The following is a 16,947-nucleotide window of genomic DNA, read 5'->3' as shown; positions in this document are numbered from 1 at the left end:
ACTTTATAAAAACATGACAGAATGTTGCTAATCATTAGTTCTTTCAGCTCCATACGTGCAATTGTGACAGAAATTATGTACTTTTTACCATGGCAGACTATAAAAGAGTTTCCCATTAACTTAAATTTATTTCACTTTCACTTTTTTTCAAGAGATGGGGTCTTGCTATGTTATCCAGACTGGCCTCCAACTCCTGGGCTCAAGTGATCCTCCCGCCTTAGCCTCCTGAGTAGCTAGGACTATAGGTGCCTGCCACTGTGCCCAGCTGCATCTTCATTTTTAAGAATTTAAAGGGGTCCTGAGACCAAAAAGTTTAAGCACTGTTACGCTACACCAAATGGTATTCACCAGTATCTCTGGTATTCAAGTGAATACTGATGATAAAGCCCTCTTAAATGAACCATCTATCCTACTTTTAAAATGTATCTGCTGATACTACACTAAAAAGAAGCCTGTTACCAGAAGACAGCCTGGAAGCCAGGTCACTACTCATCTACATTAATGCTTTGTGATACAATGCCTGTTGTATTACAGATTGCAAACTGGGATCCTGTTAAGAAAGGGCCTTTGGGGTCATAAAACATTGGATCATTAAGATCAGAGTTGCCTCAACAGAGAAGAAACACAGAAGATACGCTACTTAAAACATACACACACACCCCTTGGAGTAATGATGACTTGATTAAATGCAGCATAAATGCTGCTTCTGAGAACCCAAGCAAATCACAGATCACTTTCGACTGCATCATAATTCTAACAGATCACAGATCACTTTCGCCTGCATCATAATGGTAACAGATCACAGATCACTTTCGCCTGCATCATAATGGTAACAGATCAGGGATCACTTTCATCTGCATCATAATGGTAACAGATCACAGATCACTTTCACCTGCATCGTAATGGTAACAGATCACAGATCACTTTCACCTGCATCATAATGGTAACAGATCACAGATCACTTTCGCCTGCATCATAATGGTAACAGATCACAGATCACTTTCGCCTGCATCATAATGCTAAGAGATCACAAATCACTTTCATCTACATCATAATGGTACCAGATCACAGATCACTTTCGCCTGCATCATAATGGTAACAGATCACGGATCACTTTCGTCTGTATCATAATGGTAACAGATCACGGATCACTTTCATCTGCATCATAATGGTAACAGATCACAGATCACTTTCACCTGCATCATAATGGTAACAGATCAAGGATCACTTCCGTCTGCAGCATAATGGTAACAGATGACGGATCACTTTTGCCTGCATCATAATGGTAACAGATCACGGATCGCTTTCATCTGCATCATAATGGTAACAGATCACAGATCACTTTCACCTGCATCATAATGGTAACAGATCACAGATCACTTTCGCCTGCATCATAATGGTAACAGATGACGGATCACTTTCGCCTGCATCATAATGGTAACAGATCACAGATCACTTTCGCCTGCATCATAATGGTAACAGATCACAGATCACTTTCGCCTGCATCATAATGCTAAGAGATCACAAATCACTTTCGTCTACATCATAATGGTAACAGATCACGGATCACTTTCATCTGCATCATAATGGTAACAGATCACAGATCACTTTTGCCTGCATCATAATGGTAACAGATCACAGATCACTTTCGTCTGCATCATAATGGTAACAGATCACGGATCACTTTTGTCTGCATCATAATGGTAACAGATCACGGATCACTTTCACCTGCATCATAATGGTAACAGATCACAGATCACTTTCGCCTGAATCATAATGGTAACAGACCACGGATCACTTTCGTCTGCATCATAATGGTAACAGATCACAGATCACTTTCGTCTGCATCATAATGGTAACAGATCACGGATCACTTTCACCTGCATCATAATGGTAACAGACCACAGATCACTTTCGCCTGAATCATAATGGTAACAGATCACAGATCACTTTCGCCTGCATCATAATGGTAACAGATCAAAGATCACTTTCGCCTGCATCATAATGGTAACAGATCAGGGATCACTTTCACCTGCATCATAATGGTAACAGATCAGGGATCACTTTCGTCTGCATCATAATGGTAACAGATCACAGATCACTTTCGCCTGCATCATAATGGTAACAGATCAAAGATCACTTTCGCCTGCATCATAATGGTAAGACCATGGATCACTTTCGCCTGCATCATAATGGTAACAGATCACAGATCACTTTCGTCTGCATCATAATGGTAACAGATCACGGATCACTTTCGTCTGCATCATAATGGTAACAGATCACAGATCACTTTTGCCTGCATCATAATGGTAACAGACCATGGATCACTTTCGCCTGCATCATAATGGTAACAGATCACAGATCACTTTCATCTGCATCATAATGGTAACAGATCACAGATCACAGATCACTTTCGCCTGCATCATAATGGTAACAGATCACGGATCACTTTCGTCTGCATCATAATGGTAACCGATGACGGATCACTTTCGCCTGCATCATAATGGTAACAGATCACAGATCACTTTCGCCTGCATCATAATGGTAACAGATCATGGATCACTTTCATCTGCATCATAATGGTAACAGATCACAGATCACTTTCGCCTGCATCATAATGGTAACAGATCACGGATCACTTTCGTCTGCATCATAATGGTAACAGATCACGGATCACTTTCGCCTGCATCATAATGGTAACAGATCACAGATCACTTTCACTTGCATCATCATGGTAACAGATCATGGATCACTTTCGCCTGCATCATAATGGTAACAGATCACAGATCACTTTCATCTGCATCATAACAGTAACAGAGCAAATAAAGTCTAACAAGTACTACAGCACATGCTTCACTTTTTTTAAATCTCAGAATCTTATCTTCGAAATCTCTCTCTCCACATTTTACGTGCCCACAATCTCAGCTGAGGCCCACAGATCCTTCTAGATTTTTCCAAGTTTCTTCTAGTTTCTTTCCCATCCAAATCACCCTGCCTAGCCCCTACAAACTCCACAAATTTAATCGTACCTTGATACCCTACTTGTATCATGGTAATTCCTCAGATCAAAAACCTCCTATAAGAGTAACTATTTCGTAAGTAAAAGGCAATCAGTTCAGCTTTTCACAATCTGGCCCTTCTTGGATTTCTTGGTCTCTTATTGGCAGGCCTCCCTTCTGCTCCAACAGGTGTGCGCATCACTCAGGCCACACATCATGCCCCTATGTCCTTACACCCAGTGATGCTCTCCTATCATCATCAAAGTCTCCTCTTATCATGTCGGCCCTGCCTGACACGTTTCTCTTGATTCTCCCTTACTCTACTCACATGTCAATATACCCCATCTTCCAGGACTGAATCCACTAACAGAACTCTGTAAGGAATAGCCAGGCATGGTGGTGCATGTCTGTAGTCCCAGCTACTTGGGAGGCTGAGGCAAGAGGACTGCTTGAGCCCAGAAATTTGAGGCTACAGTGAGCTATGAGAGCGGCATGCACTCCAGGCTAGACAACACAGCAAGACCCCAACTCCATAAATAAGTAAATAAACAAGGCCAGGTGCAGTGGCTCACACCTGTAATCCCAGCACTTTGGGAGGCCGAGGTAGGCAGATCACTTGAGGCCAGGAGTTTGAGGCCAGCCTGACCAACATTGTGAAATCCCATCCCTAACTAAAAATACAAAAAATTTAGCTGGGCATGGTGGCATACACCTGTAATCCCGGCTACTGGGGAAGCTGAGGCACAAGAATCATTTGAACCCAGGAGGTGGAGGTTGCAGTGAGCTAAAATGGCACCACTGCACTCCAGCCTGGGTGACAGAGAGAGAGTTCACCAAAAATAAATAAATATATAAATATAATAAAATTTAAATAAGAATTCTGGAGGGAAAAGTTCTCAAACTTCAGTAGTATCAGAGTCACCAGGAATGTTTGCTACAACACAGACTGCTAGACCCCACCTCCAGAATTTCTGTGTTAGCAGGGCTGCAGTGAGAATGAGCACTCCAATTTCTAACAGGTCCCCAAGTGGGCTGCTGCTGCTGCTGCTGGCCCAGGGTACACACCTGGAAAATCTGTGCTGTACTATACCTCCTAACACTGCAGTTCCTGCTGAAACACCATTTCATACCACAGTTCCTACTGTGGGCACCTTACTTTATTGGGAGACTGTCAACTCCAAGACTCCTAAGCTCCTTCTGACATGTTTGCTTTTTCTCCCCAATGAGACTGAGACCAGAACTCAATGTTTTAATAGCTCACATTCTGGGTGCTAATTTGCATTTTTTGCATTAGCTAATAGGTTTGCACCTTCTTCTCTTCCAACATTCAAAGCATTCCTGAATCATACTCTCCCTAGAAATATCCTTGGAGAAGCCCAAAGAGGAAACCCTTCTTTACCCCCACCAGCTGGCTTTTCTTCTGTCCTACTTCCCAGAGTCACTCCCTCCCTTCCAAGAGGGCAAGACAGGGCTTCCAGTTTCTGATGGCAGTGCCCTCAGTCTCGCACTCCCCGTCCTCTCACAAAGCCTGCATAGAGAAAGACTGTCCTCTACCATACGGTGCTTACAGGGTCAGAATGAAGTCACTGATCCACTTTTTTGAGACTAATCAAAGACACAGATACATAAATGCCAAGCAGAGCTCCTGATAAGCTGGAGATAACCAGCATTACCTAAACGAGGTGATATAATTCTAGCCTAAAGCAAAGAAGCTGGACATTTTAGTTAGACTGTGAGCAAATTTATTATTTCCTTTAGGGTCCAGAACACGTTGAGATCATGACCACCTTGGTGGACCTCTGCCTATTCAGGGGTCCATGGATGGAACTCTGAGTCTAGCAAATAAATAATGAATTGCATTTATTTATAAATCAGTTAACACTGAAGTGTCTTTGTGTTCTCTACAGGATTTTCCAGTTCGTGTATTCTGTCTTAGAAAACAAACTCCTCACAGTCTGATTAATTTATTTGTGCTGAGACTAGTACAAATGTGCTGACAGTGAGGTCTCCTTTCTCCAGTATCAATGGAAGATGGGGACTGCTATATACAGGCACTGGCCAAATAACAAGGCTTATTCACTCTTTTTTATAAATATCTTTTAAAATGTAAATCTTTTTCAAAAATCCAACATACTTTTCAATCTCCTCTAACATTTATAATGGAATACAACATACCCCTTTTCTGATTACTCTTATGTTGTGACATGAACCCCCATTATATACCATCTTAATGAAACTTGCAAGCTGTGTCTCTTGGGGCTGATCACCTAAAACATGGAGAACAATTCCCCGAGGCTTAAGGAATTCCAGCTCCCCACTGTTATTTCTGAATGCTCCCTGCACTTGCTCTCGGTGGTGTTCTTGCCCAGCCCATCCACTGTCTGCTATGCACTGTCATATGGGCCACTTTCAACGTGGCCACCTCTGTACCCCTTTCCCTTTGTTCTGATCTGTGATGAGCTGGCAACCAGGACAGGGTTAACAGTAAGTCTAAGGTTAAGAATAAACAAGACAAGATTCAAGACTGGAGAGCCCTCAAGTGTGTAAGTATGCAAGGACCCATAATGAGTGAAAAGAAAATCACTTTTGGCTTCTTAAAACTTTGCTTATTTTTTGCTTCTCAGTTATGCTGTACAGAGTTGAAGTTACCTTCAGCTTACTGAGGTAGACAAAATGTGTAAGTCCTCTTGATCTTGATATTTAAAAATGTAAGGAATAAACTGTGTCATAGTCACAAAAAAAGTAACAATTCTTCCTTAAAAACCTAAGTATTACAGTAAACTTGTAAAAACCCTTAAAAGCGTAATTAAGCTGAATTTTTGTTGGTAATTTTCTTTTTTCTACTTTTTGCTTAACCAGAATCTCATCTGGTGAAAAAGATTAAAGACATCTTTTAAAGTATGAATGTGAGTTGCTCTTATCTGAGAGTAATAAGCCTGGTTCATGGAAACCACTTATAAAAAAGTTTCGCTTATCAGAGACTTCCAAAGCAAACAATCAAACGAAGAAGAATGTTGCTGTTAAGAAGCTCAAACTCCCCAAATGCAGCTCCCACTATCAGTGCTTGATGGATAAATGTTTGGCTTCTTTGTCTAAGGGCTCTGTGCGTTTATACCCTAGTGCACCTGAAAGGTGCACTCCTGGTTGACTGCTCCAGGGCCACCAAACAGCTACATTAAACTGAGTCATGGAAATCTTAAAAGGATTATTAATCGCAATACTATCCATTTAAATTAACTGATCAATGTTCTCATCCAAGAAGAGTTGCTGATGTTCATGCTCTGAGGATTTTTCTTCTCTTTTTTTTTTTTTTTTTTTTTTTTTGTGAGATGGAGTTTCTCTCGTTGCCCAGGCTGGAGTGCAATGGCGTGATCTTGGCTCACTGCAACCTCCGCCTCCCGGGCTCAAGTGATTCTCCTGCCTCAGCCTTCCTGAGTAGCTGGGATTACAGGCATGTGCCAGCATGCCCGGCTAATTTTGTATGTTTAGTAGAGACGGGGTTTCTCCATGTTGGTCAAGATGGTCTCGAATTCCCAACCTCAGGTGATCCGCCTGCCTCGGCCTCCCAAAGTGCTGGGATTACAGGCATGAGCCACTGCACCTGGCTGTCCTGAGGATTTTACTGGAAAAACTTTACGCTTTAAATGTGATTGAAAAGAGTGCTGAAAAGGGCTGTATGTCAGGAATGAATACTGCTCCTTAATCCTTTGAATTCTAATTTAAAATACAGATTCAGACACTGGGAGTTTTGTGTTTGTCTTTAATCCATTTTCAATTCCCAAGGTACACTTAGTAAAGTGTATCTGTACCTAAATATCGGTATCTTTAATGACTCTTTCCAATGCCCCCCTCCACACACAGATATTTTGCATTTCTAATTTGCTTGGGACACAGGCAACCAATGTGCATAACTGAACTGCAAATGGACGCATGCTTGCTACTTTAGTGAAATTAGAATTCAGTGAAGGTTATAAAAATATTAAACTTAATATCATATTACAGGAAGCATAAGTATTTTTGATGGGCCCATAATTTTACCACTTCACCTGCTGTATCCGCTGGCATACATGGTTTGGAATATTAATGGAAAACTCCCTCATTATTAACTGAAGCACTAAAAAAAAAAAAAAAATCCACAACCACTAACAGCTTACCACAAAGACATTTTCAGAAATTATGTACCTTAAAAATATTTTCCCACCATACAGTTCAGAAAATAGATTTAATTTTGTAAAGCTAGAACAAATGGGAAGATCCCCACTGCCTCAAAACAATTCGTTAATTCAAAAAGTTCTTTATTCCTTACATTTGAAATCTCAGGAGGAAAAAATTCCAACCTCCCGTTCTTCAATCTCTATTTAAGTGTACCTATTTTGCTGAGGTCCAGATTAAATAATTCAAAACCATCTCTAGTTGATAGTATGTACCATGGAGCAAGGGGCCAAAACCACAGTATTCTGGGCCAGTGAATGCAAACAGAAAGCCCCCTGCACCCCCTATCTACCACGTGACCTCATCCAAAAAGCACAAACCTCAGAAGGGGCTACAATAAAAATGAGATGAGACGAGCACCTATGTAAAGGACAAAGAAAAGGATTCAAATCACAGGTCCAAGGGGCCAGGGCCTAAAGCAACTCTTTGGGAAGGCCCACATATTACAATCCACTGATACAAAAAGTTTAGGTTATAGGCCTGTGTCCAACTGTTACTTTACCACCTAAGTTTATAAAAGGGAGTTTTTTTAAGGACCCAATAAGTGATCTGCCGTGTTCTGAAGAAAATAGCATGATAGGTCAGAGCCTGAACTTTTGAAGCACAATGTAAGGTCCCTTGAATATCAGGGTAATGTGAAAAGGTAAAAAGAGCTTCACAGGGTTTCTCTGAAAGACATCTGGCTTTCCATGTCACAATCTGAACCTGTGTGCCTTCAAAACCTTGATCCCTCTGGCCAGCACAGGTGCCAGCTCCATGGGCAGACATCATTATCATCAACCCTCCCTCTCTTCCCACCTTCCTGCTTCCCTCCTCTCTTTCTTTCCTTCCCCCTCCCTCCCTCCTCTCTTTAAAATAATGATTTACAGCTTTCCCGAATAGCTAGTGCATTCCAAGGGTTTTCAGAAATGGGAAAAATGCACTGGTCATGTCCTTCTCAGGTATGTAGTGACACTTTGGGTGGTGGGCAGGGCAATGCTAGCAGTATTTTAAGCTGATGTGGTGGCCACCTTTTTAAAGATTATACCTGAAAATGTACTGGCAACTTTTCACTATAAAACAAATGAATATTACACAAGGAAGAGAAAACACAAATTTCTTCTCAAAATTAGCAAAGGTCCATAAATAAATAAAATATAGGGGTTAATTTATTTCTAAACAGTCAATTCAAGTATTATGCAATCCACCTTCTTCAAAAACTAGCCGGTTTTTGTCAAAGCTAGTGGAAGAACAATGTACAAATGTACCACTCTTGTACCATGCTGTTGATTCTGCAGTATTTGTAAATATTCTGTAAGGTAGACACTATTCTCCCTACCTTACAAGTGAGAAAACAAGAACCTAGAAAGGTTAATAGGTTGGTCAAAATTCAGCTGACAGGTTAAACAGCACAACTGGTCTTCCTGTTCAGGTTTCCCGACCTCAAATCCACTAATCTTTGAAGAGAGTGGGTAAAACCAAGCTTGGCCATGTGCATATCTGAGGAGAAGGGGAGGCTGGCTTTTGGATAATCTGCACTGCCTGTCGACTGGTATCCTCCTCCTCCTGAGGACTCTAGTGACTCACCAAGATGTCATCATGTAGCTGTATTAATACCAAGAGGACTCCTGGAAAAAGGCAGTGCTTTTTATCCCAAGCTATGCATGTCTAATAAATGATGCAGTGGTCCCTCAGCACATACAACTGCAGCAAATGGGGCTGGCCTCCTTTGCTGACTTGCAAGGCTGTCCTAGAAATGCAATGACATCTGGTTTCACCTTGGTTCCCCCCAAGCACTGAGCTAAATACCAAATAATAACAAAGGAGCTCTTTCTAAGGTGCAGATATGATCTTGTCTCATCTAGGAAGAAAGTCTACAGACACACGGACATTTTATTATTCAACTATTTTTTCCCCCAAATACATTAAACTTTGAGAACGATGGTACTTTTTACATTCATTCATAAGTGGGGTCATCCTCTAACACTACTGAGGCAGTTTAGTACGACAGAAAGAGCACTGGATCAGGAGCCAAGCCACCAGCTTCAAATAGCAGTGCTGCCATGACCATCCAAGTGACCCTTGATGACTGTGCTACACTCTGTGCCTTACTTTATCTGCCAAAGGAAGGCCACAACCACAAAGTCTTGGTCTTCCTTGAGTAAGCAATCATAAATCAGAAGAAAGGCAGAGTTCGCTTTTACTTTTTAAAAATTCCTATGATGGGGAAACAATGGATCTTCCTGAAAGAGAGACGGAGATGCCTGGCGCGGTGGCTCACGCCTGTAATCCCAGCACTTTGGGAGGCCGAGGCAGGCGGATCACTTGAGGTCAGGAGTTTGAGACCAGCCTAGCCAACATGGTGAAACCCTGTCTCTACTAAAAATACAAAAATTACCAGGTGTGGTGGCACGCACCTGTAATCCTAGCTACTCGGGAGGCTGAGGCAAGAGAATTGCTTGAATCTGGGAGATGGAGGTTGCAGTGAGCAGAGATCGCGCCACTGCACTCCAGCCTGGGCGACAAAGTGAGACTGTCTCAAAAAAAAAGAGAGATAGAGACATACACATACACCCACCCATACATATTTATATTTTATATCAGAAAACACACTAACATTGTACAACTACCTACTGAGATTCTTTTATTTAGAAAACCATGCTGCATTCCCTATTCTTACTATAAAAATTGGTAATTTTCATCTACTGACAAACTTGCTCAAATTTGATACGGGCATGGAAATCGAGGGGGGAAAGTAGATAGAAGAGGGGAACAAAAGATTTCAGCTGCCCTTGATGTCTACAGAAAAATTTAAACCATACATATACAGAGGATACAGAAATGCCAAAATCCCAGTCCCTTCCTTTCTCCAGAGTGCTGCAGTTCAAAGAGCATGGGCTTCAGAGCCAGTCAGAATCATCCACATCTTGGCTCTGTTACTTGCTAGTTTCACGATGCTATGACCACCAGTCTACTTCTTAGTAAAATGGAGGTGACAATGCATCCCTTACAGGGCAGGTAAGAGAAATGACATGAGATAGTACATGTGCCGGTCCAGCACATAGAAGCCCCTCAATCAATGCTGGCTTCGACCCTCCTGACTTCAAGATAATAACTTGATTCGAAGATCAGGTCTTGCAGACTCAAGAGAAGCACAGGGGGAGAGCTGGCGTGGGTGCACCATAATGAGAGAGACCAGATGCAGGGAATAAGAGTTTGCAGAAACGATCAGATAATGAAACACCTTATATCTTTCCAAAGAGGTGAATCATTTTCTTTTAGGTGTCAAATGAATAGCCAAGTGTATCACAATCAAAATCTATCATGGAAAAAGCCAGAGAGATACTCATTTCAAATGAGCAGTAGCTTCTATTGATGCAGAAGCCTCTGTGACACTGAGTCACTTGATATTTACAAGATAAATACACACTCCCCCATAGCTCCTTCTTGGCTGGAGAAGTTCTAATGAGCTAAAAGTTTATTCCATTTCTAAAATACATTTAAACTCCAACCCATCACTGACATCTCCTTAATTCTGAAATCCAATTCTCAATTTGGGCACTTTACCAGCATCTTTTCAAAAGTTGGATTTTGGAAAATACATGCACTCCCAGACAGAAGAGAAAACCATCAGACATGCACCAAACCGACACCCTTGAGTATATTCCAATTTGCTCAGCCCTCATCTCTCTTGGCGTTTCACAATCAGTAAAGTGCAGTGGCCAATCACTGGAAATGGTATGAGCTTAATGTCAGAAATCATTTAGCTTAAAATAAGAAAATAGCTCCATTTAGCTTTCTCCCACAAAGTAAAATTGAGTTTGTTTAGCCCTTTTTTATTTATTGCCAAAGGGCAGATTTAATTTCAAGGGAGTGAAAACAAAACTCATTCTGAAGTAAAGTCTAAAGTTATCACTTCAGTTTTGCTCTAACTATTGAGGTGCAAAGGGGCTGTAAGCATTGAAATAAGGAGGCATTAATTATGAAAAAAACAGGCGACTGGGACCCAGCTTTCTGATCACGGGGTGGAGGGTTGTGGGGTGGGGTGGAGAGAATTCTATCATCTTCTTCTGCTACACTGCAAATACAAACTTTAAGAAAACCTACTGTCCAGGGGCCTTCTGAGCCCACCCTCTAGGCCTCCAGTCTCAGGACTTACCAGATACATTAATTGAGGCCCCTGCATCGATGATTCCGCTGTTGGGCCTCACACAGTACCTACGTGGTGCTGTAGTCTTCACCTTAAAACACACATTTCGGTCTGTCGGGTTGCCAAGCTTTAGGTTGGTGGTGACAACATCGGTGAAGGGACCTGTAGAATGAGACAGAGACTGATTGGGGGTCTCATGAGGAAAGTTTAGAAGGTTTGTGGAAAAGAGAGCTATAAATATAGTTAAGGGAAGATTTGAGATCCACGATTATCTCATTAACATGCCAATGGATGAAAGAGATGAGCTGAGGTTAATGCACTAGCAGTAACGTCTAATATTTACCATGTTCCCACTATTTCACCAGGTATCTAGTGTAAGTGTTCTAACATATGGCATCTCATTGAAACCTCACAACTTTATGATTATTGCTGTTTTGCAGATGAGAAAACTGAGGCGTGGGGAGACAAATTACTTGTCCAAGTTTTCATGATAGTGGTAGTGAGGATCTGTAACCAGATGGCTTGCATCTAAGGCCAGTTCTTACCCATGCTAAATACTGATTTCCACAGTAACAATATGAAAGCTAACAGGGAGAGCGTAAAGGACTAAACTCATTCCAAAATGATTATCTAGAGCACAGTGTGCCAAGAGGAGCAGATGGAAGAAAGACTTTGAGGTGTTAATGGTCTATAAACACAGTAACTCTCAACATTATAGTGTTGCTACAGAAAACTTAGTATCACCTTAGGCTGTAGCAAGAAGTTCAGAGTCCTGCTGGGCAGTCCACACCTGAAGCATTACAGACGGTATTAATTACTCACGCTACTGGGAAGACTGCAACAGGCTCAGTGGCCTGAAGATACTTTTTATTACTATTATTTATTCACTTCCTACTTTATTAGATTTTTTAATTAAAAAAGTAAAACATGCTTCTTAAACCAAACAATAAAAGATGTATAAACAGGAATAAGCTTTCCTTTGTCCCCTGAGATAACTAATATTAACAATATGGGAGATCTTTCCACATCATCTATGTTTACACAAACAATACATACACACATGTGCAAGGGATAGGGGCTAACAAATAATGAAATAATACTATTCCTATTACTCTGAAACTTGCTTTTTTTCATTTACCCATCTATGGTGGACAGGTGATCTCTGTGTTTATTAGTCAGGTGACTACAAAAACTTAGGTCCTTTTCAACACCTTTTCAAATTTACATATTTTTCACCTGTAAATCAGTATTTCTGTTTTCCTCTAGGCAAGTTCTTTACTCTTGTCTTTGCATTTGCAAGGAAACAGGAAGTGAAGGTGGGGAAAGGGTGTGCGCTTATGTGTTCACAAACAAATACGTAATGTTGACTCAACAAAATCATTCAAATGTGTGTTTTGAAAAACTTTTCAATGAGACTCTAAGCTCCTGAGACAAGGATTACACCTGATCCATCTCTGTAGCCCCAGCACTGTGGCTGGCATAGAATAAAGATCTCAATCTACATATTCACCAAGAAGAAAACTACCTGTGTGTGGATTATCTCCAGCAAAATTAAGATCCTCAGGCTGGTGTCTCTACTCTTGAGGTGCTCGGGGCATGGAAAAAAAAAAAAAATCAATCTGATATGGGCTTACCTTAATACAAATTAAGAAATCAAAATGGTGATAAGGAAGGAAGGAAATGGGACTCAATCCCAAAATCAAACGACAGCTAGTTCTGCTATGAGACTTATTTTGAAAACATAAATTTGATCCAACGTTACTCATGTGCATATTAGAGGGACATTCTGGACATAAAACAATTTTCGTATTTGTTTCTGTGTGATTTTGTCTGCTATCAACACTGGTGAACACAGAAAACTGCTCCTCGCTGAACCCAACTGCAAAGAAATACAGAAAACTCACAAGCACACACACCTCAACCACCTACGGGATACCTCAGTTCACCTTGTGGGTAACGAGCCACACCTATCCACACCTGGTATTACAACTTTCCATATGATTTCAGGTAATCCTCCTTACTTCAAGAAAACAACTCTTCTGATGTCCATATCCACAGAAAAACTTTGGGTCTTTCTCAAGAAAGTGCCATATCTGCTGTAGCATTTGTGGCTTTACCAGCGCCCTATCTTTGTGCACGTGTCACCAACAAAGTCTTTGAGTGCTGTGCTCCTAACCGCACTTCCCTCATAAGCGCTGTGGTTTTTACCAAGCTATTCAGTATAGTGTGGTGATTCCAGGAATGCATTACAGCAGAACTGACTATACTACTGCATCATTTATTGTTCTGTGAATTATTATTGCAAACACTATTCTCATTCCACGAGCAGTGACGCCTTCACAGATGAAATACTCCATGAGAATTTCTCCATTTGCTTACCTTTCTATCACAAACAACCCTATCACTACACTCTAAGTCAGTTCCCCACTGAAAACTAAGAGTACAGAGGAGGCCAGGTACCTGTGGCCCAAAAGGATTTTCAGCTGCAGTAAGGGAGAGCCAGATGCTGACGCTGCTCCATCCTTGCATCAAGTTCTTGGCATAAAGGGAGAAACAGGACACTTGGTGCTGAGGCAGTGCTAGGGAGATTATGGAGGCAGCACTCTCTGTGACTATCCCTTTCCACTCTCCAACACAGGCAGTCTGACTCATAATAAAGATGGAGAAAAATCTGTCCTCCTAGTAAGTCTCTTTGCTTGCTTAAGGAGGGGATCACTTCAGCACTCAGAGTGGGGGGAAAAAGAATAGCTATGCAAGCTCTGATTTTCTAGGGTCAAACCAGCAATAAAACACACACACAGACAGGCATAAAGGGCACACAAACCTAAAGAGGTCACAAGCAAATCACCATGTACATGCATTCCCTGACCCTCATCTAAAAACTGCAACTCAGAAGAACTCCACATAAGCACAGCAGCACCACAACACTGGGGGGAGAAAAAAGAGGACAAAAATGTACATGACATAAAGAGACACCGGAAATGGGGTGAGTTTTCAAATATAAAGCCTAGGGATGAAAGGTACTCAACGATAATTTGAATGTGATTCAGAAACTCTCAGGCCACAAAGCGTTCTAAATCAAAGCTTAATCAACGCTTAAAGTTACTAGTTTCAACAAGATTCTGCCTCAGAAACATGGAAGTATCTTCAGAGCAGAATGCCAAGAATTCATAATGGTCCCCAAAACATCCAAAAATACACAGATCTTTTTTTCTAAAATGGTTTGAAGTATAGTGAGAGCAGAAAACCGAGATGCTGGCAAGATTCCACTGTGATGAAATCCAGAATATTTGCTAGTTTCCAATTCAGTTACTAGTTTCTTCCTTCCCTCTCCCCCTTATGAAGTTGTGGTGTGAGGATCCCAAATTTAAGTATTCGTTTATTCCTTACACTGACCTCTTCTTCAAGGTACTCTACAAAAATAAGCCAAATTTAAATGTAAACACTTAACTGTTTTTGAAAATTTCCTCAGGTTAATCTATTACATCGCAGTTAATTGCTATTACACAGCAATCTTAATGGTGCTTCAACTTACATAAACCACATAAAAGGAAGTCTAAACTGTTAAAAGACAAGCAATATTTGTAATAATAAACAGGATAAAATAAACATCCCAGATTTCTCCCTCCATAATCCTGGGTCTTTACATGCTTGGGATTTCTTGGCCTTTCACAGGCTTTTATTTGTAAAAATCTGGAGGGAACTATACTGAAAATATATGCAAGGAAACAACATCACTGGTAAAATAACAAAGTCCCGTGGGTAAAAATCAAGATATTTGTAAGAACAGGCCAACCTTCCTCTCCCTACTCTGGGCAATTTGCTCCAAGAATTTTATTGAAAATAAATTATATTCTATTTGAGTAATTATAGAAAATAAACCATGTTAGTGTTCTCCTTTTCCCCTGTATTAATGGATTAGCATACACAAAACCTTCAATAAAAATGATGTAAAAGCTTATGAGCATCATTCAGACTTTTACTAGTCACTTTCATTTCATAAAACTGCCATTTCCATTAAAGCATTATGTAAAAAATGGGATTTTACTATACCAACATGCATATTTACCACCAACGAATTTAAACACTGCTTATAAAGTACAGTCAATTTTACAAATGAAATCTCCTTCTAAACTTAGAATTTTTCCTTTTTAGAGATAAGAAAAATGATGTGTCTCTAGAACCACAGCATACACTTTAAATCATTTTTAATCTTCTATTCCTTATTTCAGATAATGTCTGTAACAAAACCAGGAACTAAGCATCTAAAATGTGAAATGGGAGGTTAAAAAAGTGAAAAAACATGAATTTGGGAGAAACTGGCAATACTCTTTGAAACTGTTACTCTTTTTAATAATGTAAACAATGCCCTTTACGTCCTAGATTATGCATATACTCATCTGTGAACATTTGTGTGAGTTTGCTGAAGATGCTTATGAAACAGCACTAATGAACTGAAAATGAATTCCTTGACATGCTGTAAAAGGTATTTAGATAAAGCTAAACACAGTATAATTTATTTCCTCTACCTTCCCCCAGGACCCACTGTGCTTGGATTTTTGTCATTTTAAATTGTGTTTAAGACAATAAGAGGTAAGAGTAAGACAGTAAGAGGGGCTAGAATTGATCTGTTTTAGAAGGCAAATACAATACCAGCAAAAACTTGTATACCATTAAAAGTGAAAGAAGAAATAGTTGCTTTTTACTCTTAATTACAAAAATTGGGCCTTAAGATGTATAAAGTTCTGGTTTGAAGGTCAAAGACCGTCACAATCCAGCACAACATGAAGAGGTCAGGTTCCAGGTGTTGAAAATGTCATAAAAAAATGGCTGAATAAACTTGTCAGGAAACCTAAGAGCATTTTGTGGGAAAAGTATTCCATTAAATCTTTAAACAGTCTCCTGATCTACATATGATTTAAATGCTTTTCTGTAATTATTCATTCAAGAGCCATGGCAGAAAAATTAAAACACTTCCCTTCAGGAAATGCAAATACTATCTTTACAAAAGAATAATTTAAAAGTTCATGTCCCATCAAATTATAAAAAGTAATAATGAAAATTTCCAGTGAACTGAAAACTCAATCTAGGCCTTACCTATCTGTATTACCTCAAGCATAGCATAACATCCTATCTACTAAATGGCAAGATAGAAGTTTTTAAGGAGTAAATATATAATTTTACCTTTTTTTTTTTTTTTTTTGAGACAGAGTCTCGCTCTGTCACCCAGGCTGGAGTGCAGTGGCACGATCTCGGCTCACTGCAACCTCCACCTCCCAGGTTCAAGTGATTCTCATGCCCCAACCTCCCAAGTAGCTGGGACCACAGGCATAAGCCACACCTGGCTAATTTTTGTATTTTTAATAGAGACGGGGTTTTACTACATTGGCTAGGGTGGTCTCAAACTCCTGACCTCAAATGATCCACCCACCTTGGCATCCCAAAGTGCTGGGATTAGAGGTGTGAGCTTCCACGCCCAGCCATAATTTTACTTTTAACTTAGCAATTCTACCAGAAAAATAAAGGCTAAAGTATATTTAGACCCCAAACTATAAAACTCCTACAGGATGACAGAATAAAATCTAGATGGCCTTGGATTTGGAGATG

General features: G+C 40.3%; 1 protein-coding gene across 3 annotated transcripts in view; it reads right to left on the bottom strand.

Moving 5' to 3' along the window:
- Positions 1-16,947, bottom strand: part of VAPB (VAMP associated protein B and C) — a 56,805-nt gene that overhangs the window by 16,773 nt on the left and 23,085 nt on the right. For all 3 annotated transcript variants that reach the window (XM_001135464.6, XM_054674818.2, XM_003317019.5), the window contains exon 2: positions 11,350-11,502. In XM_001135464.6, the coding sequence (XP_001135464.1) occupies positions 11,350-11,502 (153 nt within the window). The remainder of the gene's footprint in view (positions 1-11,349; positions 11,503-16,947) is intronic.

Source organism: Pan troglodytes, chromosome 21 (genome assembly GCF_028858775.2).
Source record: "Pan troglodytes isolate AG18354 chromosome 21, NHGRI_mPanTro3-v2.0_pri, whole genome shotgun sequence".
NCBI lineage: Eukaryota > Metazoa > Chordata > Mammalia > Primates > Hominidae > Pan > Pan troglodytes.
The sequence above is the reverse complement of the archived record's forward strand: the minus strand, read 5'-3'. Positions and strand labels throughout refer to the sequence as shown.